The 14,349-nt window shown below is 52.4% G+C and overlaps 1 protein-coding gene across 1 annotated transcript in view; it reads right to left on the reverse strand.

The window, feature by feature from the left end:
- ASAP3 (ArfGAP with SH3 domain, ankyrin repeat and PH domain 3) overlaps nt 1–14,349 on the reverse strand; it is a 56,035-nt gene that overhangs the window by 2,270 nt on the left and 39,416 nt on the right. The window contains exons 6-24 of the mRNA XM_003271594.4: nt 11,748–11,859; nt 11,434–11,519; nt 10,905–10,980; nt 10,637–10,723; nt 10,352–10,461; nt 8,411–8,480; nt 7,997–8,084; nt 6,674–6,722; nt 6,376–6,566; nt 6,157–6,290; nt 5,806–5,900; nt 5,089–5,266; nt 3,764–3,849; nt 3,485–3,600; nt 2,860–2,927; nt 2,659–2,766; nt 2,314–2,509; nt 937–1,159; nt 278–368 (exon numbers count right to left, since the gene is read on the reverse strand). Of these exons, the coding sequence (XP_003271642.2) occupies nt 278–368; nt 937–1,159; nt 2,314–2,509; nt 2,659–2,766; nt 2,860–2,927; nt 3,485–3,600; nt 3,764–3,849; nt 5,089–5,266; nt 5,806–5,900; nt 6,157–6,290; nt 6,376–6,566; nt 6,674–6,722; nt 7,997–8,084; nt 8,411–8,480; nt 10,352–10,461; nt 10,637–10,723; nt 10,905–10,980; nt 11,434–11,519; nt 11,748–11,859 (2,164 nt within the window). The remainder of the gene's footprint in view (nt 1–277; nt 369–936; nt 1,160–2,313; nt 2,510–2,658; nt 2,767–2,859; nt 2,928–3,484; nt 3,601–3,763; nt 3,850–5,088; nt 5,267–5,805; nt 5,901–6,156; nt 6,291–6,375; nt 6,567–6,673; nt 6,723–7,996; nt 8,085–8,410; nt 8,481–10,351; nt 10,462–10,636; nt 10,724–10,904; nt 10,981–11,433; nt 11,520–11,747; nt 11,860–14,349) is intronic.

Consider the following 14,349-nt stretch of genomic DNA (forward strand, 5'->3'; position numbering starts at 1 on the left):
CCACCTGGGCACCAGGACAGGGACTGGCCAAACCGTGCCCACCTGGGCACCAGGACAGGGACTGGTCAAACCGTGGCTGCCTGGGCACCAGGAGAGGGACTGGCCAAACCGTGGCCGCCTGGGCACCAGGACAGGGACTGTCCAAACTGTGGCTGCCTGGGCCCATTTGTACCCCAACCATGGGGAGGTCTCCCACCCCAATACGCCTACTCTTGACTAACTCTGCCTCCCAGGCTCCCTGCCACTGCCCCTCAAACCATGGTCCCAGAGTTCCTACCGGCATGTTCCTTCTGGGCAGAGGCTGCCTGGCTGAGGGACCATCTTCAGGGCTCCGTGCCCCCCGCCGATATGAGCGAGTGCTCTCGGAGCTGGAAGGCAGGGAAAGGCCAACGTGACCCTCATGTCCAGAGAGCACCTCAGACTGGGGAGAAAGGGCTCAGGAACAGAGCCAGTCTGGGGGCTTAGGATGGGTGGGTAGAGTCCACAAGGCCCCCAGGCCAGGCCCATCACAGGCCCAAGAAGGCTGGAACTGACCTCCAGAAGACTCTGTGGATATCTGCAGGTCTAATTCTCCCCAAACTCCAGACTGAATGGGTTTGTATGGAAGGGAGAAGATCCTGGGTTGGTGGTGGGGACAGAGTGAAGACTGCACTGAGAGCCTCTAGAATAAGCCACACAGGGGGCTAAGCCTCCTTTACTCCAACGTCAGCAGGCAGGATCCCTGGCTCCTCCTCAGCTCTCCATGCAGGATTTGGGAGCAAGTGTGTGAAGGGGGAAGGGGTCCCAGGGTTCAGTGTTTCTGCATAATAAGTGATAGGCCCAGAGATGGAGTGTGACCCAGTCTTTAGGCAGGTACTATTTAGAGGTGTGGAAATCAATGGGTGCTCAAAGAAGTCAGGGGATTTGCCCTGATTGCACAGCTGGGCCCTCACCAACCTGAACCTGACGGGGAGGTACATCTCCGAAGGGGTGGTCCCAGATGTCAGGCTGGGTCTGGAGGTGCCTGGGGGCTCTCGGAGGCCCTCTTCAGAGTTGGGTGGGGCTTGGCTGGGACCCCCAGGTTCCAAGGGGCTCATGAGGCTGGAGGAGGAGGCTGGACTGCCCAGGCTTTCAGGGGTCTCAGGGGCCTCTGAACTCAGGCTGGAGACTTCAGAACGATCTGGAATCAGGAATGATAAAGCTTTCCTTTATCACTTGCTCTGTGCCCAACCTCAAAGCAGTCTCTGGCCTCTAGGATCTTTTTTTTTTTTTTTTTTTTTTTGAGACAGAGTCTCACTCTGTCACCCAGGCTGGAGTGCAATGGTGCAATCTCGGCTCACTGCAACCTCCGCCTCCCAGGTTCAAGAGATTCTCCTGCCTCAGACTCCAGAGTAGCTGGGATTATAGGTGCATGCCACCATGCCTGGCTAACTTTTGCATTTTTAGTAGAGATGGGGTTTCACCATGTTGGCTAGGCTGGTCTCAAAATCCCTACCTGGGGTGATCCGCCTGCCTCGGCCTCCCAAAGTGCAGGGATTACAGGCATAAGCCACTGCGTCCGGCCTAGGATCTCTTCTGGTTCTCTGCCAATAGTCCATTCCCCATCTACCTGTCCAGTGTTCTCCTTCAACTGATGAAGCCTTTGTTCGCGGTGGCCAGGGCCATGCTGACTCACTTTTTCGCTTGTGCTCATACCCTGTCCCAGTTTGGATTCCCTTGCTCATTCCTCAGGTTCACTCAGATGCTATCCTCACCAGGAAGCCTTCCTAAACCAACCCCCAATCCCAGCAGGACATGCTCCCTCCCCAACAGCCCCAACCTCCCAGAACAAGTCTGTTCCTTCATTCGACAAATAGTTCTTGAGAACAGCCAGGCTCTGAGCTAGGCGCTGGACAAATAGTATTCAACGAAACATTCAAAGTCCTTGTCCTTTTGGGATTTACATTCTATATCACAATGTACCTTGTATTATAATGAATTGCATTCCAGTTTTTATCTCCCCTACTAGACTGTGTCTTGGTAGCCCTCAAAGGACTCAGGATGAAGGATATGCTCAATAAACTCTTTTCTCTCTTGTTAAGTGGAGCATTGAGGAATTTGGAATAAGATGGGCTGAGATTTGAATCCTACATCAGAGACTTACTAGCTGTGGGATCTTAAGCATGTGACTTAACACCTCTGTTCTTTTATCTGTAAGGGGAAGATGAGAATCCCTCCCTGGGAGGTCATCGTAAGGATGCTACGGACTAACATATGCACTCAGCTCAGTGCCCCGGCATATACAGGCCCTCTGTGAATGGCATGGTGAGCATTTATCTGGGCATCCAACTGTACCTCCACTGGCACGTCTTGCACACTCTTGGACCAAAGTCCGAGAAGAGTTTTTGACTGGCAAGGGCGGGGGACAGTCCTCACTGTCGCCCTGAGGGGTGGCTGCTCCCAGGCTGGCGACAGTCTCATAGGTCTTGTTGCTGATGTCCAGCCTTCCACTGGCCCAGTGAGCCTGGGCTGGAAGCTTCAGCAAGCAGCGCTGCCAAGAGCCAAAGAGTGAGGATGAGGACTGGTTCCTCTGGTGTAGCCCTGTCCCCCCGCCTCACCGCCCTCGCCAACACACACCAGGCCCAATCTGGCTCTTTCCTTCTGCCATCCAGAGGCCTGAGGGACAGGGCTGGGACCCACCTTCTCTTCCTCATCCTCCTCACTGTCAGAGCCAGGCTCTGTGGAAATTACCCAGGAGTAGTCCACATGTAGAGGGAAGGCAAGGGTTCCCGCCTGGGCCTGCTCCAGCTGCCAAAAACAAAGGCTTGGTGGTTCAGAGGGTTGGGGGCTCAGCAGGGAGAGAGAAAGGGTCAGGGGCCCCTTGCCTCCCCGAGTCCTCACCAGCTCCTCACACTCCTTGTGGTGCTTCTTCCTGGCTATGTCCAGAGCTGTCTCGCCTGCTTCATTTACTGTAGCGGGGAAAGTCAGGGGTCATGGTCATGGTCATGGTCAAAGATATATTACAGCTTAGATGGGCCTCTGGAATCAGAATGTCTGGGTTTGAATCCTGGCTCTGCCATTTTCTGGCTATGTGACCATAGGCAAATTATATAACCTTTTGGGACAAAATTGTTTGTGAAATGAGTATAATACTTGGAACTACCTGATGAAGTGGTTATGAGGATTCGATTAATTAACACACATAAAGCACTTGCCCCATTGCCAGGCATATGTTAAACAATACATATTAGCTATTATAATCATTATCATTCAGATCTAGCTAATATTTATTTGCCTAAGTACTCCCGGAAATATTATTTTCTTTTCTCTTTAGCAGTCCTGCTAGGTCAGTGGTATTATTCCCATTTTACAGATGAGGAAGCCGAAATTCAGGAGATGAATGACAAACCCCTAAGATCACAGAGGTGGTCAGAGGCAAGCCAGGATTAGAGCCCGAGACCATCGGAAGTCCACACAAGGGGTAGTCAGGAATAGGAGTCTGACGGAGGAGGTATTCAAGCCCCACCTGTGCCAACCAAAGCTCTCCCCTTCAGCAGCAGCTTGAGGCAGTCGGGCTGGTTGTAGAGTGCTGCATAGTGCAGAGCCGTGTTCCCATCAGCAGCCTTGGCATCCAGGTGACCACTGGGGAGAGGAGGGTTCAGGGAGAAAGGAAGGGGAACAGATCAATGAGGGGATCAAAGTCAGGGGAAAAAGTGGGAGGGGAAAGGAGGGAAGAGAATGGAAGAAGAGGAAGGAAAGGAGCAGGAGTGTCAGGAGCCAGACAGACAGGCAGGGAGGCTCTCACCCGTTCTGGATGATGAAATCCACCAGAGGCAGGGAGGCCTGGTTGGCGACTTTGACAGCCAAGTGCAGGGCGAGCTCTTCAGGTGCCTGAAAACACATCCACACCTCTGAGTTTCCCCCCAGTGCACCTGCCTCCAACCCAGTTATTTCCCTCTTGAACTCTTGCTACCCCTTTATCCCCCCATAGGAAGCTGCCAGAACCCTGGAGAGATAAGACTGCAAGGGCACAGCCTCATGTCTGGGAGGAAGGTGAAGGGCCATTCTCTCATTTTTCCCTTTCGTGGCTCTTCCTCCTCTGCCCCCAACAAGTGTTTCCCAAACTTCTTTCTCGGCTCTGGGCTCCTTTCCCTGATGGCACTTCCCCACCAAGACCTCAGCAACCTCACATTTTCAACTATCACACATGTGCTGGCTGTTCCAAATTCTCACCTCATCTAAGTGCTGCATTGCCCATTGGATAGCCCACCAAGATATCAGACAGACAGTTCAAAGATACCCGTTTTTAGTTTTTCTGAGACAGGGTCTCGCTTTGTCACCCAAGCTGGAGGGCAGTGGTGCAATCACAGCTCTCTGTAGCCTCAACCTCCTGGGCTCAAGCCACCCTCCCACCTCAGCCTTCTGAGTAGCTGGGACCACAGGTGTGTGCCACCATACCCAGCTAATTTTAGTTGTTGTTGTTGTAGAGATGGGGGTTTCCTTATTTTGCCCAAGCTGATTCTGAACTCCTGGGCTCAAGTGATCCTTTCACTTTGGCCTCCCAAAGTGTTGGGATTACAGGCGTGAGCCACTGCACCCAGCCAACATCCAATTTTTGATGTCCAATCAGTCAGCAACTCCTGTTGATTTACTTTTTCAAATGTCTCTGACATCCTCTCTCCGTGCTCATGTGTTTGTTCTTGGAATAGCCAAAGCAACGTGGCCTTCCTGGCTCTAAACTGACCTGCCCTTACATTTCAGGGCTATTTAGGTGAAAGAAAAAGATATTAACATTTATTGCATACCCATTGTACACTAAGCCCTTTATATACATGACTTCTCACTTCATCACCATGGGCGCTATTATTAACCCCTTTTATAGATGAGGAAATGAGACTCAGAGAAGTAACCTGCCTTAGATCACACAGCTAGGAAAAAACAGAGCCAAGATTCCCACCCAGGTCTGCTTGACTGAAGCTGTGCTCTTTCCCACTTACCACTCTGATGGGTGAGATTTGAGCAGATGTCGGGGAGGGGGGGGCGGAGGGGAGTTAACAGCTGGTCCTGGAGAAGAACTGGGGAATATGTGAGACAGGTGGGTTATAAGTGGCCCTTGGAGGGGGTTCTCACCTGTGCATCAGGCCCTGGCAGTGGCTGTCCAAAGTCCTGCCCATTGGCAAAGGCCTCCAGTACCGACAGGAGGTCCCTGTTGCAAATGGCTGTCCAGAGTCTCTGAGGCTCAGGTGTGCACCGGCGTGCAAACCTATGCTCCACATACTTGGCCATGATGTAGTCCCTGCGGGTGCCCCTACCAAAGACAACCATAGGATCTCAGAGAATGGACTGTGTCTGCCCAGCTGATCCCTGGGGCCCTCCCACAGCAGATACAGCTCTCCTTTTCTCCAGGACCATGTCCTGAAGATGTCCAGATCTGAGGCTCTCCTCTCCCCAGGCTTTTTTTTTTTTTTTAGACACAGTCTCACTCTATCGCCCAGGCTGGAGTGCAGTGGCACAATCTTGTTTCACTACAACCTCTGCCTCCAGGGTTCAAGCAATTCTCATGCCTCAGCCTCCTGAGTAGCTGGAACTACAGGCGTGTGCCACCACGCCCAGCTAATTCTTGTATTTTGAGTACAGGCGGGGTTTTATCATGTTAGCCCGGCTGGTCTTGAACTCCTGACCTCAAGTGATCCGCCCGCCTTGGCCTCCCAAAGTGCTGGGATTACAGGCGTGAGCCACTGCACCCAGCCTCCCCAGACTTCTGATCCAAGACCTTTCTGAGACCCTGGACACTGCGGAGGCAGAATCCCCTAGGCAGGGTGCCCCTCTCTCTGAGAATCCCCTTACATGTCACTCTCAGCTGAGGGTTTAGGGCCGCCGTGTGAGGGTAGCTGGGCCTCCATGACCTCATTGAAGCTCGTGTTTCCCACGTTCAAGGCCAGCTGGAGTCGTAGGAAAATAGGAGTGGGGCGGAATAAGACCGAGCGGTTAAGGCTGCACAGGGTGGAGCTCCGAGCCCCCAGAGTCCCGCCCCTCGGCCGCCCTCCCGGTTCAGGCCCCGCCCCTGACCACCCGCTACCTGGCTCGTCCCAGCCCACCTCTGCCAGGTCCCACCCACAATCTGCAAGCCCCGCCCCCGGATGAAACTACACCCCTAACTCCGCGTCTGGCCCCTTCCAGGCCCCGCCCCGCCCTCACCAACAACTCGGAGGGGCCCAGCAGGTCCAAGGTGAGTGACTGCATGCGCGAGAAGCGCACGCCCAGTTCGCGGTGGACGCCCGAGCACTGGATGCAGGTGAGCACGCCCAGGTTGGTGCTGAGCCACGTGGGGTCTGCAGAGGAAAACAGCTGGAGCCTGGAGGTGCAGCCCCTCCCCTCCACTTAAGCCTCCCTCCTGCCCCAGCACCAGGGACCTACCTGCAGCCCCGCAGTCGCAGCACTGGCTATTCCCAGGCCTGCTCTTCACCTCCGCGATGAGCAGCTTTGTGAGGTCATGGGGCTCCCCGTCATGCCCGGCGGCCCCCCAGGACCCCGGGCCACCGCTGGGCTCCCCGAGGAAGGCGCTGCTCAGGGCCTCGTCCTTGCTGTTCTGCAGCACTGACACCCACCTGCGGAGATTGAACGGGGTGGGATGGGGATGTCAGGTGGGAAGAGATAGATAGGGCCGCTGGCCCCCACCCACAAGGCTGGCCGGGCTGGCCAAGGGGGCACTCACGCCTCACACTCGTGCTCGTCCTCCGCCTGGAAGTGGTACGTCCGGTTGTCTGTCAGGAGAGAAGGGGGCTTCTGACCCACAGAAATGCTGCTGGCCTTCCCGGAGCCCAGGAAGCCCCCACCAAAGCCGCTGGGGCCACATGGAGATGTGTCCCTGACAAGTCGGACTCTCAAGCTAGGAGTGGGGAGGGAGCGGAATGACAGTGGCCAGCAGCAGGGGCAGTTTCTCAGAAGTGGCCTCTGAAGTAGGATCCCAACAAAGCTCCCTCTGCGTGAAACCCTGGTTCCAGGCTCAGACGAGGTCTCAAAGGGCTTGGAACCCCAGAGAACCCAGCTCAGAGGCAGGGCATCCTCTGAATCAACTGTCACCACCCCACTGGGCCCTTCCTGGTCTCCTCCTGGGCGACCAGGCCTCCTGTCTGGTCTCCCTGCTTCCCATTTCCCCTTTCCCCTAGCCTGTACCAGCTCCCAACTGTTGTGCCCAAGGCTCTGCTCTAATTACACCACTGCCCTGCCCCAAGATCTCCCATGGCTCCCTATTGCCATGAAATAAGGTCCAAACTTTTAAGAGGGATTTCCAGGCCTCATCTCTCACTCTGCTACATGAACCCTCTACTCTGGCCAAACTGGCCAGACCCACTCTCCTGCTTCCATGCCTTTCATCATGCTAATCCTGTCACCTCAAAAGCCCCCACCCCACAAACTCTTCATTCTACATGTCCTTCAAGGCTAAACTCAAATACTGTCTCCTCCAGGAGCCCTTCCTGATTCCCCACAGCAGTGCAGGCCTTCCTGCTCCCTAATCTTCTACGGGACTGTATCTACACCCATCTTCTGGACAGCCCCCTCATCTTACAGTCCTGGGTACCCACCCCACACCCCTGCCAGAGAGCTTCCTGAGGACAAGATCTAGGTCTTTCTCAGCCTGTGTCTGCTCTCACATAAAGCCTGCACCAAAGGCTCCGAAGAACGAAAAGTAGAAAATGTAAAGAAACAATAATTTCATCTCCTTCAAGTCTGGGTATTTGGGAAAAACAGGTAAAATTTAAAAAAAAGAAATAATTTCAAAACCCAGATGACCCAAATCCACTCAAATATGCTCTATATAAATAGTCATATTTATTATGGAAAGTGGGTGCATTTTGACGTTTAATGTGATGTGGGTGTCCCGGACCTAAGGATTCTTATGTCTGCAGTAGCAGCAATTCAATACCATGTGTGGAACTGGACACAGACCCCTCACTGAAGCCCGCCGGGAGCTGACGGGTGTCTTAGAGAAGCCCTGAGCAGCTGCGGGTGGGGGAGAAGCACAGGGAACACTCACGGGTCACCAGGTCGAAGCACTTTTTCTCCTCAGGGTTTGGCCTCACTTGGCACGTCAGCAGGGTCAGCTTCACTGGGGGCCGGTTTATCTGTGGGAATTTAGGGGTGGAGGATGTATGTGTTACCTCTGGCCCTCCACACTCTTTAGGCCTCCATTTCCCACTCTGTTAAATGGGCATAATCACCCTGTTCCATTGGTGTTTCTCCTCACCCAGCAGCACCTCAAGGATGTGGTGTGTAGACTAAGACTAGATTGGGGCCTTCAGGTCCCATCTGTCCCCCCACACGGGTCTCCAGCTCCCTGGACCTAGGTTTGGGGGCCAGTCTTGGAGGGAGGGCTTGACATTATTTGCTCAGAACACCAGAAGAAGAGGGTCCATCGTGCCCTGAGACTCCCACCACCTCTAGGCCTCACCGTGCTGTGTGAGATGGTCAGGCAGCCATACTTGACTCCACACTTCCTTTTCTGCCAGACTCTTCGAATTCTAAGGCCCAGAGGGATAGAAGGACAGTGACCCAAGGCTCACACCTAGTTCCCTGGTGTCAGAGAACAGAGATTTGCCCCCACCTGTATGATCTCGAGCCACATCCCTTTACCTCTTTCTTCTCCTAACCCTACACCCCCACCTGCCGACCCCCGACTCTCTGGGGCTCCCTTCTGATGGAGGAGACACAGTTCTGCTCTTAGGAAGATGCCAGTCTGATGGAGAAACACAGCCTCACTCCCTGGGAATCCTTATTCTAAGGGGATGATGTGACTTTGGTCCTCTGAGAGCTTCCAGTCTGATGGGGGAGACACAGCTTATATCATTAGGGAGCTCCTATTCTGAGAGGCACAGGCTCTTGACAACAACAAATAAATTATGGTTCAACTAAGCAAGATCAATATTAATATCCCCAAAATAAAATTAGCAAGTCCATGATCCAAAACTACGTAACACTTCTCCTGTAACAGGTAAATATTCATCGGTTTCTTCTTCAAAGTTATTCTTCTCTGATTAAACTGATTGGTAGGTAGAAACATGAATATATCCCACAGGGGCCTTCGCATTTCACAGCAGTTTTGTTTTTTGTTTGTTTTTTTGTTGTTGTTTTGTTTTGTTTTGAGACAGGATCTTTCTCTGTCGCCCAGGCTGGAATACAGTGGCACGATCTCGGCTCATTGCAATCCCTGCCTCCCAGGTTCAAGCAATTCTCATGCCTCAGCCTCCCAAGCAGCTGGGACTACAGGTTCACACCACCATACCCGGCTAATTTTTTGTATTTTTAGTAAAGATGGGGTTTCACTATGTTGGCTGGGCTGGTCTTGAACTCCTGGCCTCAAGTAATCTGCCTGCCTCAGCCTCCCGAAGTGCTGGGATTATAGGTGTGAGCCACTGCACCTGGCCCACAGACTGATTTTTTTTTTTTTTACACTAGGGAGCAAGGCACAGCCAATACTTTCATTTCTAGGCATATTCAGTATATTGTAGAGGTTAAGAATTAGGGCATAGGCTGGGCGTGGTGGCTCATGCCTGTAATCCCAGCACTTTGGGAGGCTGAGGCGGGCAGATCACAAGGTCAGAAGATCAAGACCATCCTGGCTAACATGGTGAAACCCCGTCTCTACTAAAAATACAAAAAATTAGCTGGGCGTAGTGGCGGGCACCTGTAGTCCCAGCTACTCGGGAGGCTGAGGCAGGAGAATCGCTTGAACCCAGGAGGTGGAGGTTGCAGTGAGCTGAGATCACGTCACTGCACTCTAGCCTGGGTGATGGAGACTCCATCTCAAAAAAAAAAAAAAAAAAAGAATGAGGGCATACTAACTGTTGCAATAAGTGTTAGCTACTGCCGGCCGGGCGCGATGGCTCATGCCTGTAATCCCAGCACTTTGGGAGGCCAAGGCGGGCGGATCACAAGGTCAGGAGATCGAGACCATCCTGGCTAACACAGTGAACCCCGTCTCTACTAAAAATACAAAAAAATTAGCCGAGTGTCATGGCGGGTGCCTGTAGTTCCAGCTACCCGGCAGGCTGAGGCAGGAGAATGGCATGAACCCAGGAGGCGGAGCTTGCAGTGAGCGGAGATCGCACCACTGCACTCCAGCCTGGGCGACAGAGCGAGACTCTATCTCAAAAAAAAAAAAGTGTTAGCTACTGCTATTCTTCTTCTTTAACTTAAAATAACCAGTCACTTCTAGCAGAAGTTCACATGCCCAGGTGTCCTGGACAACCCAGGAATTGAGGATTTTACATTGCAACCCTCAGTGTCTACACAAATGATTAGAACAGTTCCTTTGGGCAGCTTCCCCAACCCTGTCATTTACTTGCTTTGCAGTGTGACATTGGGCAAATTATGTAAGCTCTGAATCACTTACCCGTCACTTTTCTTGTATAGAAAGCCCACTTTCTCCGTCCCAAACTGCTTGTTGCCTTGGTGCTGGTGGATGCTGTAGCCACATCCTGAGTTCTTCCGGCTCAGGTGTTCCTGTCCCTCAGACATGCAAAGGAGACCTCAGGGCATCTCAGTGGGAAGAGCCCCATTCTGCAGGGGCTCACTCAGGGAGACTTCTCCAGGGGACCCTGTGGGTCTTCCTTCTCTCTCTCCCTCCATAGTGGGCCTTGGGGGAGGGCATTCCTTTTGGGATAGTTCAGGGGCTGACCTCTCTGCTCTCAAGCTGCAGTGTCCCTCGGAGGGAGTCCCGGAGCTGAGTGAGCTTCTGTAGCTCCTCCTCCTGGGCTTGATGGAGCTATGGGACAGAGGATGAGATCCCATCACCAGCCAACAAATATGTCAGGCACAGAGCCCAGACCCAGAAGAGCAGAGCAGTAGCCTTACTCTGTGGGCAGGAGCCAGCTCTTCCACACCCACAGATTTTCCTGGAAGGACAGGGGGCTTGATCACGTGCCCAAGGGTGAGACCCAACTTACTGCATGTACTGAGGCTGCCAGCTTCTCGATGAAGGGGAACAGGCTCTGGGCAGCCTTCCAGCCATCTTGGAAAAAGCTAAGAGGTGTCAGAGGCCAAACAAGGGTCCAGATAAAGATGGAAATGAGAGATGAAGCCAGAAGTGTGGGAGAAGCTGCTGTAAGGATCACAGGGCACCTCAGGGCATTGTAGTCTGACGGTCAAGAACAGACACTCCATAGACAAGAGTCTCTCTTGACTAGGTTCAAATCCCACTTACTAGCTATGTAATCGGAAAATGAGCCTCAGTTTTCTCATCTATAAAATGGGGACAATATAGTACCTGCTCCCAGAAGTGTTGGGGGATTGAGTGAATTGATGTTTGTAAAGTACTCGTGCCTGACACCCGGTGAGCACTCAGTGAGGAGCTATGAAAGTTCTGCCAAAAAGATGCAGGCCTCCAAAGAGACTTGCAGGTCTATCACACCCTGAGAGGGGCCTTGTTTTGTGACACTGGAAGGGTTAGTGGCAGGGACGTGGGGAGATACCTACTTGTGCTGGGCATGGAAGAACTTGATGAGGCTCTGAAGGAAGTCAGGACCTTGCTTCATCTGGCTCTCCCCAGCTTTGAGCAGATACTAGGAGGAGGGCAGGGCAAGATACATGATGTGAGCTGAAGCAGAATCCTGGGAACGAGGGGCTGCAGTCCCCATCCCAGGCTAATCCTCCTGGCTGCGACTGGGCCTTGGTGACATCCCACAGGGCCATGTGGCCAGGACCTGAACTGAGGCTGTGACTGGTCTCCTGGAGAGGCAGACAGGAAGACACATCCCACACCCCCCTCCCTCATCCAGAGCACCCCTTACCTCACACATGTGCAGCTGGAAGATGCGCCGCTCTCTCTGCATGTCCTGGGCCACCTCCCCAGGGATCCCTCCTGTCACCTTGGCCCGATCGCGCTCCTTCTCCAGCTTGGCCCTAGACCCCAAGGAAAGAGAAGCCTGAACAACTCTCACCAGCCCCTAATCCTCTTCTGCCAGGGATGCATGAGCAAAGGGGCCGCATGGTACAGGAGGCCCTCCCGTGCCAGCTGTGTGGTGGGGCTGGGTACAATGAACAAGACAGTTTAGGGAATCCAGAGTGTTGGGGGAGAAAGACATGAATCAAATCACAGCCACACAGAGAACTATTGGAGAGAAAATGGGGATCCAACCTCATTGCGGCTGCTTGGGAAGTGATGTCTGAGCTGGGATCTGAAGCCTGAGAAGCTTGGAGGAAGCTACTGCTGGGCAAGAGGGCTGGACCATGTGACGGCCCCAAGGCAGGAGCGATAGTGCCAAGATGGAGAGGGCTGGTGCCAGCTGAGGTGAGGAGGTGCCAGACCATGCAGGGTCTAATTCACACCACGTTAATATATTCTTGGTCTTTATCCCAAGAGTAATGGGAAGGATTTGAAGGTTTTTATGCAGGGGGATGAAGGACTCAAACAAGGGCCAAGTGAGATTTGGGGCAAACAGTTCTGATTTTCCTGGAAGGTATTAAGAGCACAGGTGCCTTCAATATTTTTTATTTGTATTAATTTTATAGATTCGGGGGTACAAGTGCAGTTTTGTTTCGTGGATATACTGCGCAGTGGTGAAGCCTGGGCTTTTAGAGTACCCATCACCCAAATAGTATACATGGTACCCAATAGGCAATTTTTCATCCCTCACCTACTCTCCCACCTTTTGAAGTCTCCAATGTCTACTATTCTGCTCTGTCTGTCCACATGTACCCATTGCTTACCCCCCACTTATAAGGGAGAAAGAACATGCAGTGTTTGACTTTCTGTTTCTGAGTTATTTCAAAGTGCTTTCATTCTTCTGAGCCCATGGAGCTTCACACTTAAAGCTCAGAAAACCTTTGTTCTTTTATTTTCTTTTTCTTTCTTTCTTTTTTTCTTTTTTTTAGTGCAGTGGCGCAATCTCAGCTCACTGCAATCTCCATCTCCTAGGTTCAAGCCATTCTTGAGCCTCAGCCTCCTGAGTAGCTGGGATTACAGGTGCCCACCACCATGCCCAGCTAATTTTTTTTTTTTTTTATAGACGGAGTCTCACTCTGTTGCCCAGGCTAGAGTGCAGTGGTGCGATCTCAGCTCACTGCAACGGTGTGATCTCGGCTCACTGCAACCTCTGCCTCCTGGGTTCAAGCGATTCTCCTGCCTCAGCCTCGTGAGTAGCTGGGAGTACAGGTGGGTGTCACCATGCCTGGCTAATTTTTTGTATTTTTAGTAGAGATGGGGTTTCACCATGTTAGCCAGGATGGTCTCAATCTCCTGACCTCAGGTGATCCACCCACCTCAGCCTCCCAAAGTGCTGGGATTACAGGCGTGAGCCACCGCGCCCAGCCGACACCCAGCTAACTTTTGTATTTTTAGTAGAGACGGAGTTTCACCATGTTGGCCAGGCTGGTCTTTGAAATCGGGCCTCAAGTGATCCGTCCACCTCAGCCTCGCAAAGTGCTGAAATTACAGGCATAAGCCATCACGCCCCACTGTGCTCTTCTCTTTTTAAGTGGAGACAGAAAGTGCTTCCCATCCTGGTAGCTAAGAGTAACCGGGGCCTTCCCCCTCAGAGGTTGGCTGTTTTCCCTCTTTGGGGATGGGTGGATCTGTGTGTAAATGGTTTCCTGGAAATCCCACACCCAGCAGACTACCCACTCGCAGCCAGGAGAGTATTTCCACATCTCAGGCTGGGTGCATGTGACTCCAAATCCCATGTAAAGGAGAGGTCTTGCTTAATAGTTCTGCTCTCAAGTGGGGGCCAGCCCTGAGCAGAGAAGACAAAGACAGAGTGGGATTAATACAAGCTCTGCTGCTTACTAGCTGCATTTCTTCCCCTCTCTGAGCCTCGGTCTCCTCATCTGGAAAATGGAGATTCTTATCTGTACCCAGATGAGGCACAGCATGCAAAAGACTCAGCACATAGAAGACACATGGCAGCTTTTACTGTAGGCCCCTCAAGGCCTCTGTTTTCCCATCTGTAAATGGAGGAAGCAATGGTCTACGGTAAGTTCTCAGGTCCCTTCTGACTCTAAAGTTCTGGGCCCTCCTGAGTAGATAAGACTTCTGGGATAGTGTTCATATGCAGAATCTGTCCCTGGGGACCTGTAGAGCAGTTTCTCAACCATGGAACTGCTAACATTTTTGGCCAGAAGATTCTTTGTTATGGGGGGCTGCCTGGTGGTTTGTATGTTTAGCAGCCTCCCTGATCTCCACCCACTAGCTGCCAGTAGCATCCCCCCAGCTGTGACAACCAGAAATGTCTCCCGACATTGCAGGCTCTGTAGGCTTTTTTTTTTTTTTTTTTAATTTTAAAGTGGGAGTTATTTTGTATTTCCCTAAGCTTTCTGATACCCCAAGCAAGAGTTTGTAAAGGGTGGTATAAGTAGGGTGGGAACTGATCCTGTGAACCAGGCCTAAGGGTCAGG

Source organism: Nomascus leucogenys, chromosome 24, assembly GCF_006542625.1.
Source record: "Nomascus leucogenys isolate Asia chromosome 24, Asia_NLE_v1, whole genome shotgun sequence".
Lineage (NCBI taxonomy): Eukaryota > Metazoa > Chordata > Mammalia > Primates > Hylobatidae > Nomascus > Nomascus leucogenys.